Source organism: Clinocottus analis, unplaced genomic scaffold (assembly GCF_023055335.1).
Source record: "Clinocottus analis isolate CAN_PGR_092001 unplaced genomic scaffold, fCliAna1.0.p SCAF_19, whole genome shotgun sequence".
In the NCBI taxonomy this organism is placed as follows: domain Eukaryota; kingdom Metazoa; phylum Chordata; class Actinopteri; order Perciformes; family Cottidae; genus Clinocottus; species Clinocottus analis.
In genome coordinates this window covers 5,598,661-5,626,343 of record NW_027175920.1, presented here as the reverse complement: position 1 = coordinate 5,626,343, position 27,683 = coordinate 5,598,661, and the positions used below count along the sequence as shown (strand labels likewise).

General features: G+C 41.4%; 2 protein-coding genes across 3 annotated transcripts in view; both read left to right on the top strand.

Moving 5' to 3' along the window:
* Nucleotides 1–845: 845 nt before the first annotated feature.
* LOC137789740 (vinculin) lies at nucleotides 846–24,591 on the top strand. The gene is made up of 21 exons (XM_068583508.1): nucleotides 846–1,192; nucleotides 10,083–10,153; nucleotides 12,232–12,382; nucleotides 13,855–13,963; nucleotides 14,355–14,477; nucleotides 14,634–14,794; nucleotides 17,151–17,241; nucleotides 17,366–17,513; nucleotides 18,068–18,221; nucleotides 18,307–18,482; nucleotides 18,994–19,184; nucleotides 19,889–20,088; nucleotides 20,749–20,877; nucleotides 21,018–21,167; nucleotides 21,322–21,430; nucleotides 21,522–21,824; nucleotides 21,915–22,039; nucleotides 22,150–22,332; nucleotides 22,419–22,622; nucleotides 22,732–22,836; nucleotides 22,932–24,591. The coding sequence occupies exons 1-21, from the start codon at nucleotides 1,025–1,027 to the stop codon at nucleotides 23,076–23,078; spliced, it is 3,198 nt and encodes a 1,065-aa protein (XP_068439609.1). The 5' UTR covers nucleotides 846–1,024; the 3' UTR covers nucleotides 23,079–24,591.
* A 654-nt stretch (nucleotides 24,592–25,245) lies between these two features.
* LOC137789468 (adenosine kinase-like) overlaps nucleotides 25,246–27,683 on the top strand; it is a 97,786-nt gene continuing 95,348 nt past the window's right edge. The window contains exons 1-2 of one of the 2 annotated variants that reach the window (XM_068583094.1): nucleotides 25,246–25,313; nucleotides 25,427–25,633. In XM_068583094.1, coding sequence (XP_068439195.1) covers nucleotides 25,605–25,633 — 29 coding nt within the window. In that variant the 5' untranslated portion in view covers nucleotides 25,246–25,313; nucleotides 25,427–25,604. Of the gene's footprint in view, nucleotides 25,314–25,344; nucleotides 25,634–27,683 lie in introns of those variants that run through there. The other variant, XM_068583093.1, reaches the window with a different exon arrangement.

The following is a 27,683-nucleotide window of genomic DNA, read 5'->3' as shown; positions in this document are numbered from 1 at the left end:
CAATGGGTCGCTGCCTCGGAGTCCCTCTTGGGATTGTGTAGGAATTCCTTAGCTGGTTTACTTGGCAGTTAGTTTTCAACCCTAAATATTTCGGGGTGTAAGGTTGGGATGGAGAAAGCATTAAAAAAAAAAGATCCACTCTTGATGAAGCTGTGTCCTGAGTTTTCAAAGTGTTGTGTATGGTTATCTTTAATAGGCGGCACAGGAATTAAGTCTTTTATTTTGCAAGCTTGCAATTGGTGAAATGACACCACTGGGCAGCCATGGAGCTGTGATGACTCACTAAACTAAGCTTCCTCTTCATTTAGTTAAATCCATTGGATCCTAATTGAGATATACGAGCTCCCATGGGTGGTAACAGATTATCTTGGGATAGTAAAAAAAACCCAGCTCTGAATAAACATTCTATTATCCTCTTGTATGGATATATTTAGTATGGTTTAGTTTGAAGTTTATTGGGAATATCCTTTCCTGGTTGTTTTCCGTGAGGTCAGTAATCCTATCTCCTCAGACACAGCTCCAATGGCTGTGCTGGAAGTGCCAGAGGCAGAGCTTGTCTGGCGAGTAAATTTACAGCGGCTGGAATCTACTCCTTACAAACAGTAGACACATATTTCCCTTTTTAGGGCATGAGAATCTATTACGTAATTTAGGGAGCACCTCGGATCTCTAGCAAACTCGCCTGTGTGGAAGTGGGAGGTGCCCAATATAAAGCGGCACCGGGATCGACCAATCATACGCCAAGGAAGTTGCCTTCTCGCACGTTGATTGGTCAGAAGGAAGAACGCTCCCGGCTGACGTTTAGGTTGCTCGCGCTCACTCTCCGGCTGGGAGTTTTTCACGTTGACGGTTGCTCGGGAGTAGTTGTAGTCTTCTTACGGCGGGGTGAAACTGCCCTGGGAAAGAAAACAACCATCGGGACTATTTGGACTTTTGTAGCGGGATTGTTTTGGGGGAGAAAACTGCCGAAGGTTGTAGGAGAGTAACTTAATTTCCTCTTAGATAGTGATAAAAAGTTGTCACCATGCCGGTCTTTCACACGAAGACGATTGAAAGTATCCTGGAGCCGGTGGCTCAACAGATATCCCATCTGGTGATAATGCACGAAGAAGGTGAAGTTGACGGAAAAGCCATTCCAGATCTCACGTCGCCCGTGGCTGCCGTGCAGACGGCTGTTAGCAACCTTGTTCGTGTGAGTAACTTTCTGACCCCCCTCCCTCCTTTGTAAAATTGTATCTGGTAATGTCTGCCTCAACTCGCCTACCTGTCGCTTTTCGTCCCAAGCCGTCCTCCCTCGATATAACGTCACTCGCCGGTGTATGAATGTAGCTATCTGCCTTATGATAGCAGAGGAAATGTGGGCATGCATTTAAAAGTTTCTTGAAGTATCTAGTTTGACTCGGGGCAAAGGGCAGTGACGCCCTTTTCCCCTTGAAAATATGCCCTGCCTCTTCTGTAGCTGACTGCCATGTCCTGACGTAGGCACTGCTGCTTGTGGCAGCCATCCGGCAGGTACAGCAGCATGCTGCAAGAGCTTACATTTACTTCAAATGCAGTTCATTTTGAACCAACAGATGCACTGGTTCCTCATTAAATATGTATGTAAATACATAACGTCAAATACAAAAGTAAGTTAAGGAACCTCAGTTGACTGAAAAGACACAGGAGGTGTTAATTACATATTATTTGCAACTAAAACGTCCAAACAGATCGATATAGACATAATATGTTGCTGCTGCATGGGGCAGTTTAATAAATTGGAGAGATTTATCATTGCTTCATGTCATAAATATCTTGTCAGCTGTAAATGCTCTGCTTATATGACAAGGTAGAAATATATAGCACTATCAAACCTCCCCAAGGCTGCACAAGTATGTGTCAAAATTGTTATTTTCCAGGTGGATCCAGTGTTCTGCTGCATTCTGTGATTGTGTGACCTGACAAGGAATCTGGGCTGTATTCCGTCTCTAAAAATGTATTTACTGCAGTCACATATAGTTACTTTATAGTTTTCAACCAAAAGTTGTGACGCCATAATATTTAGACAGGTCAAATGTTGATGGTGGTGATGTCAGCTATTTTTAGACAGTAGTAAAAACTGAAGGTCTGTTGTAAAGACAGAAATCCTCAACAGTCATAATGTTTCCTCTTTTCCATAGTTGACTCTTTAGAATTAAATAATCAGACTACACAATAGTACTCGACACAGAGTATGCTTCAAGAACTACATAAAATGTTTTCCAGATGTAGCTGTGGTTTCAATTATATTTAGAACCAAGATGACCGAACCACAGAGGTGTTATTTAGAGCCACATTGTAACCATCACGGCTACAAATAAGGAAATGGCAATATTGTTTCCTCAAACTTCTAGCCTGAAACACAAACCACTACATGATACACGTCTTTCAAGGGAAGTAGGGAAATATTGGGGCAGTCAGATATGGTGGCTTGTACAGAAAATAAAAGACAGAGGCTAAATTAAGGCAGTCGTGGTTCCTGTGTGTTCTCTCTGTCAGCCCTGCAGTTGTTGGGTGATAAATTTGGACAATTGCTCTGGCATTTCCTGTCAGCAAAGGAATTTGCTGTAGAAGGATTGCCTACTATTAACCTGCAGTTTGTTTAGAAGGTTTTATGATCCATAAGCACTTCAAGCTAGATGACTTCATTCAGTGCTTTTGCTATTCCTCTATACCCACTCTCAAAGTATAGGTCTGTGCCCTTTTGTGTGCATTATTTATATGTTTACACCCACAATACCTCATTCCTCTGAGGGGCATAATATTGGATTGTTTAGATGGATTAGGTGAACTCGTGACTCAAAATAAAATGCTAATGTTGCTTGGTGTCTGGTATGTATAAATAGACAAATGTTAGCTCGTACATTAGAGGATGATCACATTTCAGAAATGGGAGTCTGTCGGCTTGTTTTAAAAGTTAATCTGTCCCGAGTTACGGGGTTGACAAATTGCATTTTTTTAATGTTGCTTTAAATATAGAAACATTGTATTGTAGATGAGGTGAATTCACTGTCTGCTCGTTTGCATTTCCTGACACATGAAAAAGTCCTGAGCAACCTCAACTCGCTTGGGGGTGAAATGATCCAGGCGCTGTGGACATTTTGAATTGTGATCAGATGTTTCCAAAAGTGGTATGAATGAATGGAAAGGCCTGTAATTATTTCCAGTTGCTGTAGCAACACTAAAACATGGACAGTGTTATGATATATTTGATGTTAAGGATCAGTTGTAATTCCTCTTGGTTTCATTCCCACCAGTCCTGTGAGTCATACAAAGCGCACTGTGTGGCTATTATCTTCTTTGTAGCTGATTTAAGGAAGCATGAAGCATTTCTTTCTTAACTTTCTCGGTGTTGCCCTTTTGCCAACATAAGTTTTTTGGTTTTGATAATCTCGATTCACTCAGAAAGGATACTTTGAAGGAAAGGGCTGCAGCTGTCTAATTATATTCCTTCAAAGTATCTCAGGGCGGGGCTGTGCAAAAAAACAAAGTAAAAGGTTTCACCTCATTGTTTGGGTTGTTCAGAAAACCACATGTTACAGAGAATTCTTCCCTCATGGATTCTATTAAAAATCTTTTGAACCAGAATCTTAAACACAGTTAATTAAGGTAGTTTTTGGATGACCTGAAATACATGATCGATATTGGGTTACAAATGATGCTACTGTTCAAATCACATGTTTTAATGGTTGTGCTAAGTTACTTTCTATTGCCGGACAAATAAAAAGAAGATGAGCTTTTTGAATGCTCTTGAATGCTTGTCTGAGGAGATCTGGTGCACTCACTGGGACAAACGAGTGCAAAATTAAATTATTCAATTGAAAGGGCCGAATCTTAGTATTCCAGATACATGGAGATAAAAGTTATGTAGCATGACCACAAACTGTTGGGAGTCAAATATGTCTGGTCTAACTGAGACCCTTCACTGGTGCTCAGCATCTATTGAGACAATGAGCCGGACATCAATTAAAGATGAATGTGAGGAATGTGAAGAATTCCCAGCAATCAGGAATGCATCCCCGCTCAGAAGGGGGTTGAGCGGATCTTTTTGAATGGACAATTTTGATGAAATATCAAAGAGGATTATCAATTAAAAAGCCTCCTCTGAGAAAAAAAACAGTGTTCACATGACTCTTCATGTCCACTTCATTTTTGTATGATATCTGAGTTTGACCCACAATGCAGCTTGAAGTTGGTAAATGTCTTTAGTGTAGTGAATTAACTTCTGGACGTGTTCAGAGTACTGCGGAAGACAATGTGTTCAATTCATGTGCAATAGCCAAGCCTTGTGGTTATCGCAACAACAACAAAAATGCCTTGTGCAATAATGACTTAGGAGAAATATCTAACTTGGTAGATGCGCTCAACCTGCTGGCTGCATTTACAGAAAGAAATCCAGTCTTTGCGCTGTCGTTTCATCCAGCTCTGGTGGCTAATCATTCATCATCATGAGGTTTAAGTTACAGGTTGAAGATGTGGTGCTAAAAAGTGTTTCCATAATAAAACTATTATTTAAAATATTCTCAGTAGAATTGTTAAATTGTATATTCCTGAGAACCTCACAGCTAAACAGACATGCAAATGTGTACTAAGTGATTCTGTTATCCTACTGGGGTAAGTGGAAGAACATGCATCTCTGTCAGCAGTCTTTCTTTTGTAGCGACTATACAGGTCGTCTTTTATTACAAACCTGGTGTACTTCATTATATTTATAGCTCCTTTTTATAGATGTTGGTCGGATAAAGAATAGAGTGCCGGTGATGTAGTGGGTGTTAGTCTTCTTGTTTTTACATTAGACACTTGTATAGATGCTCCCACGTGCAGATCACTTAGTGGCTGTATAGTTGATATTTGGATGAAAATAAAACATCTTCTGCAATGTGTCTGAGGTTGCAAAATACTGTGGCACTTTATGCAACAATGTCAAAGAAACACAAATACTGGAAGTTGGCCTCGTTCAACCGTGCAGAAAATGTAAGCAACACATTTGGAGTCCCAGAGGATTATAGCAGAAACGAGCTGAAAGGGTTTTACAAACTTCACTATGGTTAGATCAGTATTAGATGAGGCCTTGAACAGTCATTTCAATCACCTCTTCTTTAATCCTTTACCGATGGGAAACAAATCATGTGTTCATTAACTAAAGAGCTGAAAGGCATTCAAAAGAAAACCTTTTTCTATTACCTGACTCTCCAGCTTCCTGCAATTTGTCAAGGGAAATCATTGCATGCTGCTCACCAGTTGATTCCGTCATCTTGGCAACGACACAAAGATGACAGAGTTGGTAATGTTTGCGTTGTAATGGACCGCACTGACGAGAGATAATCTAGCCTTCACAAAAATGCATTGTTGTGTAATGGATTCACGCTGCACCTGTAGTTTTGCATCTGGCAAATGAAAAATTGTCACGATGGAGGAACACGGAGGAGTGATGAATTGATGAGGAAATGCTGGAAGCCAAGTCAGGAAGACCCGGCAGCTGTCGGCCCCTCTCAGGAACAGGAGTGTGACTCGGTGAAGGGAAAGCCCCCTTCCCTCTGCAATCAGATGTTTATGACTACAGACCAAGACAAAAGATGCTCTGCTCTGGTAGGGCGGTCACTTTTTCCAAAATATCAAGTTGGAAGGATTCCAATGGTAACAAGCACGTACTTTGAGATTATTATGAAAGCAAATCGTCTTGCCTTATCATTAAATATTTTGTATTTTATTAAGTTGGCAATCCTTCATCCAATGCCTGACCTGACTTCCATGCCATGCACCTTTTGTCTTGGGTTTTTGAGAGTGCAGATAACGTGCATAAAGTATTTACAGTATATGAGGGTAAAACGCCACACGTACAATGATAAAAATGAATGCATGTGGGTTATGAACTTTCCACGTATATCAAGCCATACATTTTTGTCCCATGTTTGAAGGATGTTCTAGATATTTCGACCTGGGGGTTCCACAATGCAATGAAAGATTTAGAGCCATTTAAAGACGCCCAATGCGTTTGGGGTCCACTGAATCACCCGATTGGAGGCCAGGATGTAATGTTTCTCCTGCAATGAAAATTATCTTTTGTTTTCTCTGTTCTTTTAGCAATCCTTGTCCCGTTGAAAAATGGCAATTTATCTCTGACTTGTATTGACTCACTCTTCTTTTAAGAGAAGGATTAACACAGATGAGTGCCCCTCCCTAGTAATAGTGTACGAGCTGCTAAGCTCCTGTAACATGAGATGGATAGTTGTGATATATTCTCTCTAGTTGCATGGCCACAGACAAGCAGGCCATTTGATTTGTGGCTTTCATCACCTTGGTCACCCCATGTCCAGCTACTTCCTGAACCAAATTAATAAACCATGTTAGACACCACATGACAGATGCATGAGAAAGACCCTGACCTTCAGTGTGACATCTTTTGCTGCCCCTCTAAGTCACTTTTGGTCAAAGTTATTTGATATCGCAGAACGCAGCACTTGCTGGCTCTGAGACTATTGATCAAGCGTAGCTAATGGAGTGCAGCGCCATCAATTTGTGTGAGCGTGTCTCATCAGATTGCAGTACAAAGTCACTTTGAGTGGGAATCAGAGTTGCACTTTGAAGAACTAAACCCCTGTGCAGAATAGCATTCTGTTTATTTGTCGGGCATTTCTAAGGGCAGCGGGGATCTTGCTTAACAGAATTCTGCCACCGTAGATCTTTGTGGTCACCATGACTAACACAGCATTGTGCGAAAACTACCCAGCATGTGAAAGGCAGGCTGTGTCTTGGCAGCCTTGAGGCTTTCAGAGTGGTCTTTCTTCTCCCGGCAGAGCGATGGGCTGCTGTCAACAAAGCTGAGTCTGTTCTGAAGGAGCAGCCACTTTATCAAGCTACTTCACAGCACAGGGTTTCCATGCAGCACTCTCGGATGGTAAAAGGAGTGTCAGTGTTTCCTCTCCAGACACAAATGGTAAACGAGACTGTCAGCCAGTAGAGTGGTATGTGGCAGCTTGGAAGAAGATGATACTGAATCAGTGAAATGTTCAAAAGGAGGTATAAGTAAACAACTGCCCTTCCTTAAAGTGGTTGATAGAATCTATTTAAGCAACAGGATATTTGTGTCGTGGTTTGGCCTACGTGTCTGGGCTGTGATTAAGAATGAGTTGTAAACTGGATGTCCTCACGTCATCTATTCTTCTCTCCCCCGTGTTTCCTGTCCTCACTATCAATTATCAAACAAAGACATCTTGGATCTAGAGATGGACCTTTTCACCACCTTCTAACGTGCAAAGAGTAAAGCGTCAGTAATGTCAAGCTTGGTCAGGTCATAACAATGTGCTCCAAAACTTGGACACAGGCTTAAAATAGTGAATTAGGTCAGGCAACATTAACTGCTTGACAACAACGGTTATAAACCCGGACACAGTTCTATTTTGGCAGCGAGTAGTTCAGATCACTGTTTGGCTGCAGACTGTTTTTTAACTTCAGACAGAAGGAAGAGGCTGCGTGGGGACGAGGAAAAGGAAGACGCCTATGACCTGTTGCATACTGTACCCACCGCCTCAACCCGCATGACGCTGCGGGGAGAATGTGACTCAGAACTCTTTAAATGTGTGCAATTGGCCTCCATATTGTTGGCCTGTAGTGTAGTCTGTCTTCTCTCTTGTGTTCAGGTCTTGTCTAAACTTGACATGATCTCATATGTTTTTGTTGTCAGATTACTCATACTTATCAAACAAGTTTTTCAGTCCCTTGGAAAAAGGGCCCTCCAAGGTTAGAATGTTATAGTTTTTATGGCAAAATATGATGAAGCTTTACATGGAATGAGATGGGATTTACTTTGCTGTCCTTACACCAAGATATTGTCTACAAACAGCTCCCCAAAGACACACAAGCTAATTTAAGTATTACCACAAAGCACAGGAGTTTTGCAGTGCCAAATGGAACAAATTGCTTAGAAGCACTGACAACACTGTTGGCTTGTACATTTGAAGTCACAAGGTAGGAGAGTGGTTTTACTTTCTTCAAGGAGATTACTGTGTTCTCTAGTCTTAGCAAGGAAGAAAGATCTTTGTGGTATTTTCTCCCCCATCACTCATGTAAATTACTCTGTCAGTGCCCTATATCCCTGGTCTGTAGCCCCGCTGCCCTTTAGTTGAACGGGACAGAACAGCTTTGGTTGTTGTGGTTGGCTTTTGTTCAGAGAGACTCATTGGTGGAATGTCAGATGGCATATGTACGCTGTTGCTTTGCTCTGATATGGACAGCTCAGTTTTAAGCTCCAGTTTTAGTTTGCCACAACCTTTGGCCCTAGTTTATAACCCCCCAGTTTCTCGGCGTCCCTCTGGTCCAATGAAAAAGCAGTGAAGAGATGCTGCTCCATTACAGCCTCCACGTCAACCATCTGGAATGACTCTGCTACTGCCGGGTACGGGGATTGGCTCGACAAGCACCAAGACCATATCTAACTTTTTAATCATTTCCAGAAGGCCTTTTTCAAATAATCAATGAATTATTGCGACGATGAAATATCTTTAAATCACGCCAAAACACTGCGATTTAAAGCTTTCCAGAGCCAGATAAAATACTTGTTTTGTTAGCAAAGTTTAGCAGAGGGAAAACGTGTTGGAAATGTTATATATTGCTAAATTATGTGTTTGACGTGGATGTAATCACTAATGTGGTTCATCTATGTCATAATAAATATCTTAAAGGTTACATTTGTATTATTTAACATCTCCCATTGGGTAGGGATGCAGCTCAGTTAACCCAGTCAGTGTGATCCGTGCTCTGGCATGAACGCGTGTTATCGCTCATCCATGGCAGCTCGACGTGGGTGAGTTGTGTCTCCCCACAGAGCTGAGGTCATGATGGGGGAGGTGAGTCATTTTGGCATTTGAGGGAGAGGCGACGTTCAGCTGCTTTACACATTATAACTGTGCTCAGGCCTGCCGTCCCCCCCAGCAGCTGCCTCTCTAGACGAGTAACAGGACATCATTCTGATAAAAAAGGGAATTTGTGGTAAATTGCGCATATGATGTGTGAAATGTGCAGCCAAGTTGCGTAAAAGCTTGAGTAGATCTAAAGATTCTGTGCAACTGAGCTAGTGCAACTGTTCCAACTCTGTAACTTGGTTCTAGAGTTGATCCATGTTGATCTTGATGACTAATGAAGCAGTCATCAGGGCTGAGGCGACTTTTCCAGTTTAGAACATGCAGCGTCTTACCAAAAACAACAAAGTGAGAGGTTAAAGTATAACTTTTATTCTGCTATCTCTTGCAAAAACTTTAGGTTTGGCTATAACCTAGTAGTTTGCAGTGTCCTTGAATCATAATTGTCACTGTAGTCATGATTCCTAAGAAGGGACTTAATATGAGAAGATAATCGATGAGATGGGGGCAAGGACATTCACCTATGTGTTCCTATCCACACAGTGCATTATCACTCTTATACCACGGCCAATTTCCCCAAGGAAAAAATGAGACGCCGTGCTATTCGCCCATGATTGACACAAGAGCACATGTGAAGCATTAGTGCTGTTTCTATAATTGCATCAGTTTAACCCTGTGCATTAATGTAGAGCGGTTGCTACACTGTTGAATATCTGACAATGACCAGCTAACTAAAACAGCATCTGTTTTAAATCTGTACTGGACCAATGACCTGCACAGGATGCGTTTTGACCTTTTCCAGTGCATGCTGGGAGGTTCTCTGGCCCCTGTGATCCTAAAAAAGATTAAATAAAAAGAGCAAATTCCAAGTGCGTAATCTGGATCATTCAAATTGAGCACCTGCTGTAGAAAACAGGTTACCATGAACTCATTTGTGCCCACCATGTTTATTTTAATTTGTTGGCGTTGAATTATTAAATTACATGAGAAAATTAATAAAAATTTGAGTACAATTAATCAAACGTTATCTTAAAATTCAGAATATTAGCTCTACAATTTCATTTTGTGCATCTCATGTCTTAGTTTGACAATGTCTGTTGTGTGTCTTTATGGATTGTGCATTACTGCTTTATTTCCTTGACATGCCTTGTTCCATTAAATCCTAGTTTGATTTTTTTTTACTCACCAAGAATCTCTGTTCTCCAGGTGGGGAAAGACACCGTTCAAACCACAGAGGACCAGATCATGAAAAGGGACATGCCACCAGCTTTTATCAAGTAAGCACAGAAGGATTTCTTTGCAGACCTCCATTTCATACAGCAACAACCTCTCAAAAATGTATTTAGAAGAAATAGTTGTCTCCCTACAGTATGTGGAACCCACCAGCCTCTCTCTGGCTCTCTTTCTCTCTTTATCTGTTGCAGTAATGGCTGGTTTGTCCAAGCAAAGGTCAGACACGGCATGTTAAGTGCTTCAGAATTGTGCCCTGGTGTAACAGAAATACTTTTCTGCCTAGGGAGGAGTTCCTTTACCCTAAAGGAGAAGGGCCACAAACTCATACATGCCCTCATAAATACGAGCCACAGGCTGCTGCTGCGTTTGGTTTATGTTCAAACATGGAACGCACACAAAAACATGTACATATTGAGGTAGAACAAGAGGAGATGTTCATCAGCAAAATCATTAACTTGTGCTCAGCATCTGTCTGTCCGTATCAAAGTCTTTCATCGATTCTTACACGAGAGACTCTGCTCGAGGCAGGGAGTGCCAGGACCTGGGAGCCCCCGAAGGTCAGAGATGAAATGCATTGGCAGGCGCAGGTCGTCGGGCTCAACACATTTGGCGCCTCAAAGTCAGATCGTCACCCTGTCGTCATCCATCAGCACATGTGCCAGAATGCATCTCCTTCCCTAAATATAGTGTCTGCCGGGGTCCGGGTAATGCATGGCTGTATCTTGCTAGTGCACGCTGAAGGACACTGTTGGCTGGCCCTGCAAAGACAAAGAAAACACACATACTTATCAGCCTTGATGTCATGCACATACATTATTAGCTGTTATCTTGCAGGAGACTTGCTACTTGCAGAATAATGGAAATTGAGCTCCTCTTGTTTAGCCCCTCTAAATGCTTCAAAATGTGGCGAATAGAAAAAATGATCTCTTGTTACCTCGGCAAACTGTTGCCTGTTGGTTGAAGTATCGAGAGAAAGAGCAGTACACTGTGGAAACTACAACATGCATCGACCCTTGGCTTGTTGCCTGTTTCTATGTGCAATATGGCTGTTATGATACAATGCAGTGAGCATGTATGACGCTGAATCAAAAAGGCTGAGCCTGCAGTTTTTCTCTGCTCTAGAGTTCACTGAGTGCATCGCACCCAGAAGGCAACAATCAATCATTTTCATTTTTGTGGAAACAGTGGTTAAATTGGGCCAAAGCCAGCTAAAGCTCCGCCTCCTGGAGTCCAAATCACATCCTGTGTTAACCTTTCTGTCACATGATATGCATACGCATGCTGCAGAAGTCAAGTTTAAGTCAGTTATGTTTATATAGCCCAAACCCATCAATCACACATGTGCATCAAAGGGTCTTACAATCTGCACAACATATGACACTCTCTAGTCCCTCAACCATTAAAGCCCTCAACCATTAAAGCATTTAAAAGCGTCCTTCAACTGTCCCACCACTTGCTTCCCACAACCTACTCACTCAAGAAGTCCCTAAAAAGTGAATCGTCCTCTCCATTCACTTGTGACTCAGTAGATTTTTTCTAGAGCATCCAGCTGAAAACTACTATTTCCAAGTTCAAGAATGAATCTTCAAGTTTAATTCACAAGGCTATTTCTGACAATCTGTCAGCGCAGTAACACTACAACAACACAGCTGTTTCAGTTCACGATGACCTTTTTTGAGCAGAAATATATTTTTGTATCAGTAACAGTCAAATCTAATCGGGTTAAAAATAATTTGATTCCCTAATTATGTTTTTTAATCAATTACATGCATTTAGAAAGGGTACAAAGGACTACTACTGCTTCCCTAATTTCCAGTGTAACATCCGTAAAACAGTGTTCCATCTATAAGTTGGACTCCAACAGCTCTCACATTAGTATTTGCTCATGTAAAGCGTGTAAGAAGAAGACGTTAAACTAAATCCTGCTTGGATAGCAGTTGGTGTATGTTATGGCTAGCTGTAGCCCAAAGCTTCCATCTGTTTTTTGCTGAAGGCAATTTGCTGTTTCAATGTGTGAAGTCCATCTGGCTTCTGAAGGGCTTTGTATCATCAGCATGACTTGTTTTGAGCATTTCTTTTTTTAAAGCGGGTATTTAAATCTATCGTCTTATGCTTTCCACAGAGTGGAGAATGCGTGCACGAAACTGGTGCAAGCTGCCTCCATGCTGAAAGCTGATCCATACTCTGTTCCTGCTCGGGATTACCTCATTGATGGCTCTCGGGGGATCCTCTCTGGGACCTCTGACCTGCTACTGACCTTTGACGAAGCCGAGGTATTCATTTATTCATTTGTTCTTAATTGTATTTAACAAATCTGTTAACCAGAAGAAATCTCTTTGCTGAACAAGGAGAGGCCAGAATGCAGATTTTGTGAAAGCAAAGGCATATCTATCAGGTCACACTGCTGGATGTCATCTGTTTTTAGCGGTGAAGTTTATTCCGCCACACCTCATCCATTTAGGGTTTTCCTACATTTTGGAGGATGTGGTTGTGCTTCAGCTGCTTCAGAAACGTATGTGAATGTAATCATGGTTTATTGAGACATTTGAAGCTGGAGGAATTGATTTCTCTGCCCCTTATCCTCTGGAGTTCTCTCTGTGCTTTCGTAAGGCATTGGAGCAAAATGGGGAGCACTGACATGTGCTTTGACACAGTATGACATTATTTCTTCTGTGTTTATTTGGGCTGGTTATAAACAGGAACCAGGATGCAGAGTTTTAGATTAGCTGATAACAACAGTGCAGCTAGAAGAAAAAATGTCAACACAAATCACAATGCCTGCATGAAAGTCATCTACACCTCCGAGCAAGCCAAATACGTGCTAAACAAGTCTGCTACACCAAAAAAACATTAAACCTAGCCACGCAAAAGACGTTGCAATGCACTTAATTGCATCAGTAAAATATATTTCTCCATGGCATACATATGTATATCTCAACTTAATTCTTCTTCTACTCAATTTCAGTTCCACGTGTATTGGTTTGAATTAAATTCAGAGTAAAGATTGCTGCTCATCTTTCTTTGACAATAAAGTCAGTAAAATATCCTTCTCCATGTATATTGTATATCTGACCAGTTTTGGTAAGGCTGTAGAAGACACTGTATATATCTGCAAAATTAAGTTAAGAAATGGACAGTAGAGGGCTAATATAGCTTATAACTGTGTTAAAAGCTGTCACATTGATTTTCATTGAGCAGAAGCTGAGCTGAAAGGCATATAGTGTCTCTTTAATAGACACTTGAGCATGACAGTGGCCTGCTGTTACGGATTCTTCTGGTATCAGTACAGTATCCATTCCTGCATACCCCTTGGGTGCTGTAGTGCTTATAGAGAAGACAGAGGGGTAGATAAATAGTCTGCATACTTTCTAAACCTCAAACGGGGAAGGAGTATCATCTAGTAGCCCCATACCTCTTATCCTCTCATGGCTGGAGAGTAAAATCAAAAAGTTGCATGTCAGCTGTCCGTGAGCAGATATCAGGCGTCCCAGCGCTGTCTGCAGCAGTCAGCAGGACTCAGCAGGACTCAGCAGTCAGCAGTGCCATCGTGTTTTCCAGTACAGCTCAGGGATGGCTCTGTATAGTGGAGCGGTCCACATAGAGCTGGAGTGGAGCAGGACAAAGAGGCTGGAATGTCAGTCGGCAGCATTATCAGAATGTAATTAAAGTAAATGGGAAGCTTTTGCTTAATCAATTTTATCTGGGAATGCAACTTTGTGTTTGTCTCCTCTTGTCATTATTGTAGGTCCGCAAAATAATCCGTGTGTGCAAAGGCATCCTGGAGTACCTGACAGTAGCAGAGGTGGTGGAGTCTATGGAGGACTTGATCACGTACACAAAGAACCTGGGACCAGGTCAGTCTGCTGATACTGTAGATTACTCTGCCCATGTCTTGACTTGACAGTATCTCAAAGATCTCGCCGTCTTGTTTGACAGATTTAGAGCGTGTACTTGATGGAGTGAACTTTTAGTTTTTGCTTTGTTAGCATTCATCTGTGATGGAAGTAGAGCCTCTACTAAAGTGAAAGCAGTAATACTTCATGCACATATTCCATCACAAGTAAAACACTTGATCTTGGTATTTTCTCAAGCTAAATTTAGAATCTGAAAATGAAGAAGTAACCCCAACTACTAGATGTTTCATTTTAATACCGCAATAGACGCTTTGAATGTAAAAAAAATAGTACATTTTTGTAGTAAATGTACTTAGTTCCTTTCCACCTCTGGTTTGTTGCCTGTGTTCAGGCATGACAAAGATGGCAAAGATGATAGATGAGCGACAGCAGGAGCTGACGCATCAGGAGCACCGTGTGATGTTGGTCAACTCCATGAACACAGTCAAAGAGCTGCTGCCCATCCTCATCTCAGGTATTCACTCATTACCTCCAGGAAGAGGGAATTCCTACACATGCTTGTTTTAAATGAAGCAAATACACTGGCCCATACAACGAATTCGAATGCAGTGTTTTTTTTTCTGTTGAACTATTGTCTTGTTTATTGTGAGTTGGTGTTTTTATATTTCAGGTATCAAAATCTTTGTGACAACCAAGACATCTGGGAGCCAGGGTGTGGAGGAGGCCTTGAAGAACCGTAACTTCACTTTTGAGAAGATGAGCGCCGAGATAAACGAGATCATCAGAGTGCTGCAGCTCACGTCCTGGGACGAGGATGCCTGGGCCAACAAGGTACGCAAGATAACTTGCAAGCTTTTACCTTTTTGTTTGTCTGTGGTGATCAAAGTCATATGCGCACACTTGTTATGAATACAAGAGCAAGAGACTGCGTTGCCCTTTGAGCTGCTCTGAGTGTTCAACTTTGTTTTTGTGCATTCTTTATGGATCCCAACTGGAGGCAGTGTTTTGTATGAGCAAAACATAAATTGTGTCTGCTTCCCACTCTCACACACTCCCAGAATGCCTTTGGCACAAGGCTTCAAACTGAAGGGAATATGAAGTGATGCTCTTTTATTACTTTTTAACAAGGCTTGCACTTTGTTTCATCGGGATGACCTTATTTTAGGGTTGACAGCTATGAAAATTGCTCTTGCTGTATTTTAAGCTTACGTATAGTAGATGATTAAAGTAGAAATGCTTTAACTTTCTCTGTCTCCATGTAGCAGGTTAATCTTCATGGCTCTTTCATGTTTTTCTGCTCTGCACGTTCTGCTTCTTTCCTGTCCCAACCCTCCACAAGGGCTCTTTACTGTGCCACTTTTTTTGTTGTTGACACTTTTTTTTGGTCGCTCTCAGTTGGTATGTCCAGTTCAACATGTGTATTTATGTCGTTCTTCCTTTCTTTTGACTGTGTCTTTCTCCCTTCACCCCCTGTAGAAGGTAAGCCTTCCCTCTCGCCCCTTGGTTGTGCAGCAGCATGTCTGACAGATGTGTGTGCCGTCTTGTGCTTTGTGGTGCCATTGTGTGCTCATCAGTAGTGAGGTTAAACTGTTGACTACATATCGATAGAGTAAATTAGCAGTTTGAATTCATTGGTCTATTAATAGAATTTAGTTTTTTGATGAAGTGCTCAGCAGGTTAAATAGCTGAAATGTTGATCCATGTAGTATTTTCCTCCCGCCCTTTTTGGGATTTGTTTGGCTTCACATGCCATTGGGTCAACATCTACGTGTCCTCCTCCTATGTCAATTAAACCTCACTATATGCATGTCCTCAACCCGTCTATTGACTGACTTTACTCGTGCTGTATTGATTTGGGTTATTAATGAGAATTCTCTCAGCATTTTCCTTATCCGTACTTGCGTTTAACAGCCTTAGGAGGAGAGCACACAGACCAACTGATATAGATTTTGCTTTAATCTGAGAGATATAGCTTTTTTTTGCTCACAAATCATATTTTCATGAACACCATCATTTTTACATACACAGGATTACTAATGCAATGAACCACACCTTGAGTATTTTTAAGTAGCCTAATACCGTTATCTGTTGGATTATTGGCTGTAAAAAAATGTGTGCTTGCTTTTCAGAGCGCATAGATCTGAAATCTATCTGTATCTCATTTTACTTTATCACTTGCATACACATGTGATTACACACAGAAGAGCAGCTGCACTTGTGTGCACAGTAAACTAATAACACACCCCCTGCAGCTCCGGTGATACCACTTCACACCTCCCTTGTTCTGCTGCGTTACTCTACACTTCCAGTTATTCAAACAAACATGCTTATTGTTTCCCTCTCTTTTGACAAAGAGATTATTATCAAGGCGCAGACATATCATGTGATGAACATCTTTAAAAACACGCATCAGAGGTTTGTTCTTTATGTGCTTAATTTGCTGCGAAATTCTTGCGGAACTCTTTGATGAAGATCCACGCTGCATTATGAAGGACAGTTATGTGTGTTTTCTGAATTTCTATTGTACCATGAAAACAAAAGCTCACTCATTCATCCGCTGCTCCTCGTCCTACGGGACTCCGCTTTGTTTTCGGCAATGAGTGGACTCATTGCCGAGTCAGCCGCTGTTGGACAGATTATTGTATTTCCATCCACTCTGATTGAGATACAATGAAAAGTCGTTTGGCTTTTTATAACATGACACACTCATTGCATTGACTATGTGAAGGAAATGGAAACGGCATGTGCGACGTGGTTGTGCCTGACAGATGTTAGCGATGCTGCACATGGATTTTGCTGTGTGTTTCTTTTACATGGTTCACCAAAAAGTCGGGTTTGATCAAAATGATGACAATAGCCTGGACTTTTTAAAAAAATTTTTTTTACCATCATTTAACTCCCTCAGGAAAAACTGTAAATGAACATGCTCAGTTTCAATACCATATTTCTAATACTCATAATATTACAACACATCTTAACCTCATTCACACAACATATACTATTTATAGGAGCATTGACTGGGAATAAAAATGATATTCCAGTGTCTAATAACCAACTGATGATTTATACAGAGAACGTGTGTACATGGAATGCCTAAGAGCATTGATCAACTCCTTTTTTGTTTTCTTTGGTTTCATTAAATCCCCCCTTTTAAAATATTCATATATTCTGTGTTTCAAACCCAAAGGACACAGAGGCCATGAAGAGAGCTCTCGGGCTTATCGACTCAAAGATGGCCCAGGCTAAGAACTGGCTGAGGGATCCAAACGCTCAACCAGGTAGCAAACATCCATGTCCTATTCCTTAAGCTATGAATTCTGCCACTAGTGATGTGCTAAGGCTGATAAGCTAGTAGTATCTAATGACGTTATTGACGTGCGAGACTTTGTGTTTTGCTTTTAGGGGATGCAGGCGAGCATGCCATCCGCCAGATCCTTGATGAAGCCGGTAAAGTTGGTGAACTGTGTGCTGGGAAGGAGCGCAGAGATATCCTGGGCACAGCAAAGACCCTGGGCCAGATGACTGACCAGGTGTCTGAGATCAGAGCCAGGTGCACTATATACACCATACAATACATTCCTTTTGAGTGTCTGTCACAACTATGGCGAGATATTTTCCCTCATATTTCATGTGGCTTCTTTCAGTCTCCCTCATGTCCTGTTATCGTATGAATCCGATATCACATTTTCATTGGCTATTTTTATTGATAAATGCTCCTTTTACACAGTAGTTTCATTTTCCACCCTTAAAGGGTGGAGAGTGTAAGGCAGTAAGCATTTGAGAGGGGATTATAGTGTGTAAGAGTGGAAGTGATCTCCTTCTGATATGAAATCCGATTGTCACCGAGGACTCTGAGTCACGCTTGATTAAAACCAGATGTCTGGTATTAATCCATAATCTACTTAACCCCCGGCTGAGATACCCCACTGAAAACTGAGAAGTGCCTTTGAGCCTTGTCTGGTAATAGAGGCATTACATTAGGAAATACAATTATTAAAGAGGGCCATAAAGCTTTTGAATAAACAAATGTGTGCATGTGTGGGCTTTAAAGGCAGAGCGGTGCTACAGTTCATAGTATCCATGTGTTTTCTTTGTCCACCACAGAGGTCATGGGGCATCCCCGGCCGCCATGCAGAAGGCACAGCAGGTTTCCCAGGGGCTTGACGTGCTAACTGGCAAGGTGGAAAATGCTGCTCGCAAGCTGGAGGCCATGACAAACTCCAAGCAGGCTATCGCCAAAAGGATCGACGCTGCACAGGTGAGTCATTAACTCTGTTGGCCTTGCATAACTTGGATTCAAACCTCCAAATGGAAGTCTTTGATGGTGTCTTTTGCCCCTGCAGAACTGGCTGGCAGACCCTAACGGTGGGCCAGAGGGAGAAGAGAACATCAGGGCCCTGCTTACTGAGGCCAAAAGGATTGCAGACATGTGTGAGGACCCGAAAGAAAGAGATGACATCTTGCGCTCTATTGGAGAGATTGCTGCCATGACTGCCAAACTGTCTGATCTCAGAAGACAGTAAGTTCCTGACTGCTGGAAATATGCATCATTTTATGCTGGGTTTGTTTTTTAGTGTCTGATCTTAAGCTTTATTGCACCGTTGTGCTTTTGTAATTTATTCCAGTGATTCAGGTGCTTTAATTAACGTATTTAGAACCATTAGTGTTTGTTTTTACATATGCAGGACCATTGAGAATTCAGTGTTCTGTAACATTTATCACCTTGGGCTTACTACAGATTGACGGTAACTGTTCTCATTCCAGTTTTAGAAGTGGACTGGATTAGGAGTTTTTTTTTTTTTAAACGAATTATAAAAAGCACAAACCGAACCACATATTAAGCTGTGCTTAGCTGATGTACTCCTACTGGTGATTTGGACTAAAATAGTAGGGCAAAAGCACTCTTTGTCAAACTTATTGATACATTTTTGCTTTCAAACTGCTGCTGTAACCATTTACAGGCCTTATTTCAGCCACATCTTTATAATAAAGCATCACCTAAGACCTTTTTGCTTATTAATTCCTTATAGGGGTAAAGGTGACACTCCGGAAGCCAGAGCTTTGGCTAAACAGATCGCGACATCTCTGCAAAACCTGCAGTCCAAGACCAACAAAGCTGTGGCCAACAGCAGGCCTGCAAAGGCAGCTGTTCACTTGGAAGGGAAGATTGAGCAAGCGCAGCGCTGGATCGAAAATCCCACCATGGATGACAGCGGAGTGGGTGAGTCTGACTCCTATCCTCCCCAACTTCCTCGTCTCTCTATCTTTCTCTCGCATTCCTTCCACTGCTCCGGTGGTTAAAGAGCAGACCAGACACTTGTACATGTCGCTCTCAACTGTAGTCAACATTCCACAATACAACATTGTCGTTACTTATTATTTAACCTGAACATTGTCTTATATGTTTAAAACGAAGCTTTAGGTTGGCTGCTTTAACATTGATTAGTTTGCCACATTAAGTAATACAGAAGCAGCCATGGCCGTCTTTGTCCTGTTGTATTGATACAAGCAGTAAAATACCAAAACTACCCAGCATTCAATGGGCAGCTATTAGCAGGAAGTGGCCAAGTTCAACGCTGGTCTTATAAAGCAGAAATACTTTTACAAATTTTGTCTTTCATTTGTACTTTATCAATAAACAACGTTCTTTGTTAAAGCCTTATTAAATGTTAGGATTTGCTTGTTTTTCTTTCATGTCATTCATTATAAATTGTATATCTTTGGGTGTTGGTTTTGAGCTGTTGTGTACACAAAACAAGCTTTTTTTGACACCATGGGAATGTTAGGGCCATTTTCGATTTGTCACATATAACAAGTTTGCTTGTGTTGCTCTACCCAGATGTAATATCAGAATGTTAATTAGCAATACTAGGAACATTATTTTCTTTTGTAAATCTCTTTGTTAATGTTTGTATGTGTGTTTAGGCCAGGCAGCCATCCGCGGGCTGGTGGCCGAGGGCCGCAGGCTGGCCAACGCTCTGCCAGGGCCGTACAGGCAGGAGCTGCTGGGTAAGTGTGAGCAGGTGGACCAGCTCATGGCCCAGCTAGCCGACCTGGCTGCCCGTGGAGAAGGGGACTCCCCTCAGGCACGAGCTGTTGCTCAGCAGCTCCAGGAGGCTTTGAAAGTAAGACGGCTCTCACTCAACAGTCATTCTCATTCAGACCTGTAGCTTTACTGCGATGGATGAGATTCATACTCAAAGAAAGAGAAGCAACTCCCTCTGCTGGTTACTAGTCTTGGTAGCAGACCATTAATGTAAAGTACTACACAAAAAGTCCAGCGTCAAAAGTAAAAGCACATTACTAGTAATAATTTGAGGAATAATGTGATCCTCAGATCGACAATATTGCAGTTTTCTTTCTTTCAGATAAGTTGAAATATTACAAGCCAGACTGAGAACTTCTCTGAAGCTCTTAAAATAACGCCAGGTTTCCCATAGTTGCCATATTAAAGGCTATATTTTAAGTTTGCTAAACTAAATGTAATCTCTAATTCTGCAAGATAGGTAACAGCAATCATTAGATTAAACATAAAGTTTGATATTCTCACTGAAAGTATAACTTCCTCAAAAATGGAAATGTACAAGTAAAACCTCAATAATTTGCTTTCATACAAAGCCTTTTTACTTCAGAAGGTATTGAAGCTCATTCCAAAGTTATATTTTTTTATTATATACAAGATCAGGCATTTATTTGGATATGTTTTGATTCGTAACACATGCATTTCTGTCATCTCAGCGAGCCACTGTGAGTGCGGTTGTAACGTCTGTTTGTCCTCCTCCCAGGATCTGAAAGGGAAGATGCAAGAGGCGATGACTCAGGAGGTGTCAGACATCTTCAGTGACACCACCACCCCCATCAAGTTACTGGCAGTGGCTGCCACCGCCCCCCTGGACTCCCCCAACAGAGATGAGGTCAGCAGTACAGTCACTCGGCTCCTCAGTGTGATCTCATTGCAATGAACCTCCTGCAGTGGTGTTATATTTATTGGCTTGGTGTTGTATTATTTTCAACAACCCTTTTTTGGATAATTGTTTTATTTGATCATGTGTAGGTCTTTGACGAAAGGGCTGCCAACTTTATGAACCACGCCAATAAGCTTGGCACCACAGCAGAGAAGGCTGCTGCTGTCGGTACTGCCAACAAAAGCACGGTGGAGGGAATCCAGGCTGCTGTCAAGTCAACAAGAGACTTAACACCACAAGTATGTAACAGTTTAGTGGTTGTATGTGTTTCTGTTCGCGTCTGCCCACCACTCTCCATCACGATTGACAAAGCATAAGCGTTTCTTGCTTCGTGAGCCAAGTCTTTAGCAGTCGTCATTGGGCAGACTATTAATGGCTCGTAATATTTTGTAGGTGGTATCTGCTGCTCGTATTCTGCTGAGAAACCCTGGCAACCAAGCTGCGTATGAACATTTTGAAACAATGAAGAATCAATGGATTGACAATGTGGAGAAAATGACAGGTGATGTGCCTAAAAAGATGCTGATTGCAGGTGGTCACTATGTTGTCCCTCACCGTGTGAGTCCCTGTATTAACACGTTATGGATGTTCAGGTATGGTGGACGAGGCCATCGATACCAAATCCTTGCTGGATGCCTCAGAAGACGCCATCAAGAAGGACCTGGAAAAGTGCCGTTTGGCCATGGCCAACCATCAGCCTCAGATGCTGGTCGCCGGCGCCACCAGCATCGCCCGCAGAGCCAACCGTATCCTCCTGGTGGCGAAGCGAGAGGTGGAGAACTCCGAGGATCCTAAATTCAGAGAGTTGGTGAAGGCTGCGTCTGATCAACTGAGCCAGACAATTTCTCCTATGGTGATGGATGCCAAAGCGGTGGCTGGAAATATCCATGATCCAAGTAAGTTGATTACTGGTTTTAGGATGATGTATTATGTGCATGTGGAACCTTCTGATTAGCGCTCATCGTGTTTGTTTTGCGTTTGCCCAGGTCTTCAGAAAGGCTTTCTGGACTCAGGTTATACAATTCTTGGTGCTGTGGCAAAGGTCAGGGAGGCATTCCAGCCCCAGGAGCCAGACTTTCCACCACCTCCTCCTGAACTGGATCAGCTTAATGTAAGTCTTCAGTGAAGCACAACGTTTAATTTGGCAAACCCTCTGAAGATGATTTGGTTTATATAAGAAGAACAAAAAAATATTACTTCAACTTGTCATTGTCCTTGTAGCTTAACGATGAGGCAGCACCACCCAAACCTCCTCTTCCTGAGGGCGAGGTTCCTCCCCCCAGGCCTCCGCCCCCTGAGGAGAAAGATGAGGAGTTCCCAGAGCAGACTGGCGATATGGTTAACGAGCCCATGATGGTAGCTGCCAGGCAGCTCCACGATGAAGCCCGCAAATGGTCCAGTAAAGTAAGTGGACACTGGAAATAGATTAATGGACTTTTACGTTGGAATCCTTTACTTTCTGATTGATTAATGTTCCTGTCGTACCTCAGGGAAATGACATCATTGGTGCTGCCAAACGAATGGCCTTGCTTATGGCTGAGATGTCTCGTCTGGTGCGTGGAGGCGGTGGAAACAAGCGCGCCCTCATCCAGTGTGCCAAAGACATCGCTAAGGCTTCTGATGAAGTCACACGGCTGGCCAAGGAGGTGGCCAAGCAGTGCACTGACAAGCGTATCCGGACCAACCTGCTCCAGGTCAGTTCTGTCGTCTTTTATCGGAGGGTTGAACACTGGAATTTCATTGTGGCAGACTATGCTTTCATTGTTTTGTTTGGCCTCGTCTGACTTTCTGACCTCTTTTCAGGTGTGCGAGCGCATTCCTACCATCAGCACTCAGCTCAAAATCCTGTCCACAGTCAAGGCCACCATGTTGGGTCGTACCAACATCAGTGAAGAGGAGTCAGAGCAGGTGAGCGGAGGTTTTATTAAGAGTGTGTCTGATCACAAGACTAACCAATTATTTCAGCCCCCCTCATCAATGTATCTTAATTTCTTCTTCGGCAGGCTACCGAGATGTTGGTCCACAATGCTCAAAACCTGATGCAGTCTGTGAAGGAGACAGTCAGGGAGGCTGAGGCAGCTTCCATTAAGATCCGTACAGATGCTGGTTTCACCCTGCACTGGATCAGAAAGACCCCCTGGTACCAGTAAGAGAAGGGCCACTGTTCCTGTGCTTGATGCTGGTTCCCTCCAGCTGTCCAGGAGGACATTTAATGGACAGATAGATACTTTATCAGAGCTATGATATCAGTGCCCGTCACACTAATATGGGCGAACCTTTTAGTCCCATATCCTGTCTGTAACAGTTGCTGTTCTGGTAGAATGTAAACATTGGGACTGAGTTATGGGTTAGATTCTTACTGGGGATGTCTTTTTTCCGAAAGTGTGTAAAAAAACAAATTATTTTAAAGCTTATTTTGACAAATTGTAGGAACATATACTGTATGTTTTGATTAGAGGTTGGATTACATGTATTGCAAGTTTTATTTTTTTGGCCTCTTCTAGACACAAACTTTCAGTTAACTTTAAATAACTAGATTTTCTCCTGAGACATTTTTATATCTTTGTACTGATAATTTTATCATCATGATCTTGCATTCATCTTTGCTAGGATAAGCACATGAACCTGAGGAGTTGTTGCAGTATAGGCCGACGCTTAGCAAACGCAAAATATATTCAGTGGTATTATGCCATGTTTACACTATTCTGTATGATCACAAGTGAAAGCGAAACACTGTTAATTATTTTACATATTGTAATGCAAATGTAGCATTCTTTATTTTCTTAAAGGTTCTGCCAAAGACATTCTGCCATAATCTTCGAAAGCATAGTTGTCTTTCTTTGGTCATCAATACACATGTTGTTACTCAAGAATAACTAACGATAAAAAAGTGCTTGCTCTCGACTCATTCAACTCTTTCTGAGTAGGTTCAATGTTTTACATGTTTTATGGAGTTTCTATGTAAAAAACAGGCTTGCGCTTCAAAGCCACAATAATTGCTCAGATTCCACAAGCACAAGCTTAAGCTAACACAGCTTCGACTTCTCCATAGAGATACTTGTCTTCTCTGCTGTTTTTTCTTCTTCTCAACACTGCACACAGTTTCATGTCTCATGTTGTCTTGTTGTACACAATCATTTGTTTGTGATATATGAATTGCACACTTATCATAGGTAGCCAACGGAATGACAAGAGTTTGGATATGAAGCACAATGTCATCTGCTGCTCGTGAAATCTTCAAATTTATCTCAACACACTAAACACAACTGGCCACTTATCTGTGGCACCTGTAGTAGATATTATAAATTGTCTGAAGACTGTTGGCATGTGAGTGTCTTTAACAAGTATCTAATACCAACTAATGTGCCTTGCAAAAGAAACTTTATTTGCAGTTGATAAGTTATCATTTTCAGATGTTTTGTATCATTTATACAAGGTTCGTGTGGATTTCTTTAAAACACTTACAAGTACATGATTCTTCTATACAGCTACACCCGCTTCATGACTTTTGCTTCAAGTCAAATTATGCTCTATGCAAACCGTGAAAGTTTGTTTTAAAAAATGATATCAAAATTATGCAACTTGGTTGGGTTTAAATAGGCCTAAACAGTATTTTGCTGAGACGTCCACAATTTTGTAATAAAGCATTTTATAGCACTTTGAGGTGTGTTTTGTTCTATAATTTATGTTCTCATTTATATGTATTGTTCTATATTATGCTTACTAGTGCTTTTATTGTAAGGAAGTGGAAGCTTTTTTTTTTTTTACAACTTCATTGTCCCATTTTCTTTTTTATAATATGTTTATTTTTTTCTGGCCTTTTTCTTAAATATTTTTACATTGTCAGGACAACTTTAGACAAGAAACATGGGAATGCAGCCAAAGTCCTGGCTGGGATAACGTAATTCATCTTACACTTTATGGAATTTCTCTGATCTTAACTTGTGCAAATAAATGCAACCCCTGTAACCTGGATTTGCATAATGCCGTTTGCAGACGTAATTTTATGATGTTAATGTACCCCTGTTGTCCACGGAAAGGATTGAGATTATGACGCGTTTAAGTGATGCTTACTATAAAACTAATTTGTAATCAATGAAATTACTATCACAAGTCAGCGAGCAATGAATATAGGACACTTTGAGACCTCGATGATCTGGGGTCAGTTTGTGAATAAACTGAGCAGTGGTGTGTATTTTTACTCCACTATTATATTGTAGGATACTAATCTCTCGTCTACATGGTGCGTTAACGCAACAATATTCAATGAACGCTGTAAAGTACTGTGGAAATATACAGTATCTTAAACCCACCACACTAAATTATACCAATGTGTTTTCTCCCGTGTGTGAAATTCGCAGACTGTGAAGTTGAACTTAATTATGGTGAACCAAGTGAAAGCGAAAGCACCATTTCTTATTTCAAATGTACGTTGAGGAGAAACAGCGAGCCAATACTGGTCTTTCCGCTGACAAAATAACTCCTCTTTTCCCTCCAGGTCGCATGCTGTTGATCTAATTTCTTCTCCCATCATCATCTCCAGCGGGTGAAAGAAGGCTGCAGTCCGTGTACCCGCTCGACTCTCTTCCCGCCTGTGAGCAGTGGCTCCCCGGGCTCCCTTTGCATCGAACACAGCCTTTCCTGATTAAAGAACACATTCGGACGAAGACACAAACATGTCGACGGGGAGGAACACGGCGTTAAGGTAACGAGCCGGCGGTGTCCGCGCTGTTTCGACGAGGGGGTAGACGGTCCGCGTCGTTAGCCTGCCGTTGCTAGCTGTTAAGTGAGCGCCGACGTCCCCCTGGTGTTGCGGTAAACTGTCAGCAGGAGGTGACGAGGCGCTGAGCAGTTCGAACCTAATTTAGAACGTTCCATGAACTCGGGCGTTCGAGTGAGACATTCGTTAGCGTTCGACGGTACACGCCGAACGTTCGGTAGTCGTGACGATGCTAACTGTAGCTAGCGGGACAGGGTGGGCTCATTCATCAGATGAGATGGGGAGACGGGGAGCTGTTGCTTTATCCGACATGTACTTATCCTTTCAAAAGTGATGCTGTCAGTTAGGCTGCACTTTTAAAAAGTGTAAGGACTTTCACATTTCATATTTAAAAATGCAACTAAGAGTAAAGCTGTTAAATTCATACACTGTACCGAACATATAATAACAATGACGTAACCAATTACAAAGTGTATCGCTCAGTGTTTTAATATGTCTTTAGTTTTGTGTGTCTTATATGAGCGTGCTATTTACTGTGCTGGCAGGCAGTTAACTTGTGTTGCTTGTCTTGTTGCGAAGATGCACAATGTTATTAAGCACATTGACTTAATAACATTGTGTATCAGTGTTCACTTGATTTGAGGGAAACGTGGCAAATGTAATGCACTCAACTATATTCGTATTGTGCTTTAAACACAGTCAGCTGCCACTGCTTCTTCTACTAATACAAAAGACAAGTAGAAAAAATCCAAATGTTTAGGCTCGTAACGCCACAATCAACTTAATGCTTAACTTGATGCTTCTGTAAGGCGAAAGGCCAGTGGCCTTTTTCATGGATGACATTTTGACATGTCGCTGAAGGATTTGGGAAAATCTTAAGATTATTGATTGCTGAATTTCATGTTTCTTCTCAGTTTCCAGGTCCTGGTGTTGTGCACCACCACAGCTAATTGGGACACTTGAATAGGACAGAGCTAGTTAATGTTACTAGCAACACCTGTGCTTTTCTTCTGACAAACATGTGATAGGGGCGTATTTGCATCGTTTTGGGGTCGGCATAGCGCTAGTGCTGCACCCTGCACTGCAAGAGCATCTTAGGTTTCTGACAGACTGGTTTGGGCAAAGGAGTTCGTAATATAAGCTGGGGAAAGGCCATTTAGTGCAACAAACAACGAAAATTCAAACTCTTTTTGTAGGGCACATGAAATATATCAGTCAAGATCCATGTGCTTGTTTTTAACATTACAAGTCACTTTTAGTAATAGTCAGCAAAAAAATGCAATGTCATCTGCATAGTTTCCTAAAATAAGTTGACGTTATGAGAGGAAGGACTTTTAGTCTCTTACAACACAAATGGAGGATGGCACAATGTAGCCCAATACCACTTTATGATATTATTATATTATCTTGTAGTCCTTGATGTTATAGTACAAATGCAGGTTACCAGTTGATATCATACTACCAATAATTCACTAAATACTTTAATAATCATCAATGAAATCACTTCAAGGCTAACATAAATGCAGACATAAGATATTAATTAAATCCATAATCCACATTCCAAATGTAAACAAAAGTGCCACTGCACCAAAAAATGTAAAACACATAGCCAAAGGATTATGCATTATTATTATTCCCTTTTAGATTTAATATACTACACATTTTAGATACAGAAAAGCAGAAGAACACAGCATATATATATATTATATTATATATATATATATATATATATATATATATATATATATATATATATATATATATATATATATATATATATATATATATATATATATATATATATTTCATGATACAGGTCCAAGTACAGGTCCGGAGCAGTCCAAGTAGATACAAAGTTTCAAACTATATTGTGATGTTTTGGTGCCAGGCGGTCCGGCACTGTCAGAGTGTGCGGGAGTTTGTAGGCCAGATATAGAGCAGCAACTACATCAAAATTATAATGTGTTATGCTGCCATTAAAAGCTAATTTATATACAGCTCTAAAACTTTATTTTCTATATTAACTCAAATTGTT

What these genes read in the sequence shown, in the direction of transcription:
- LOC137789740 (XM_068583508.1), top strand. Translation starts at nt 1,025, where the DNA reads ATGCCGGTCTTTCACACGAAGACGATTGAAAGTATCCTGGAGCCGGTG. An exon ending in ATGCCACCAGCTTTTATCAA is followed by an intron (nt 10,154 to 12,231) that starts GTAAGCACAGAA and finishes TGCTTTCCACAG; the next exon opens with AGTGGAGAATGCGTGCACGA. An exon ending in AAAGGATCGACGCTGCACAG is followed by an intron (nt 18,222 to 18,306) that starts GTGAGTCATTAA and finishes TTGCCCCTGCAG; the next exon opens with AACTGGCTGGCAGACCCTAA.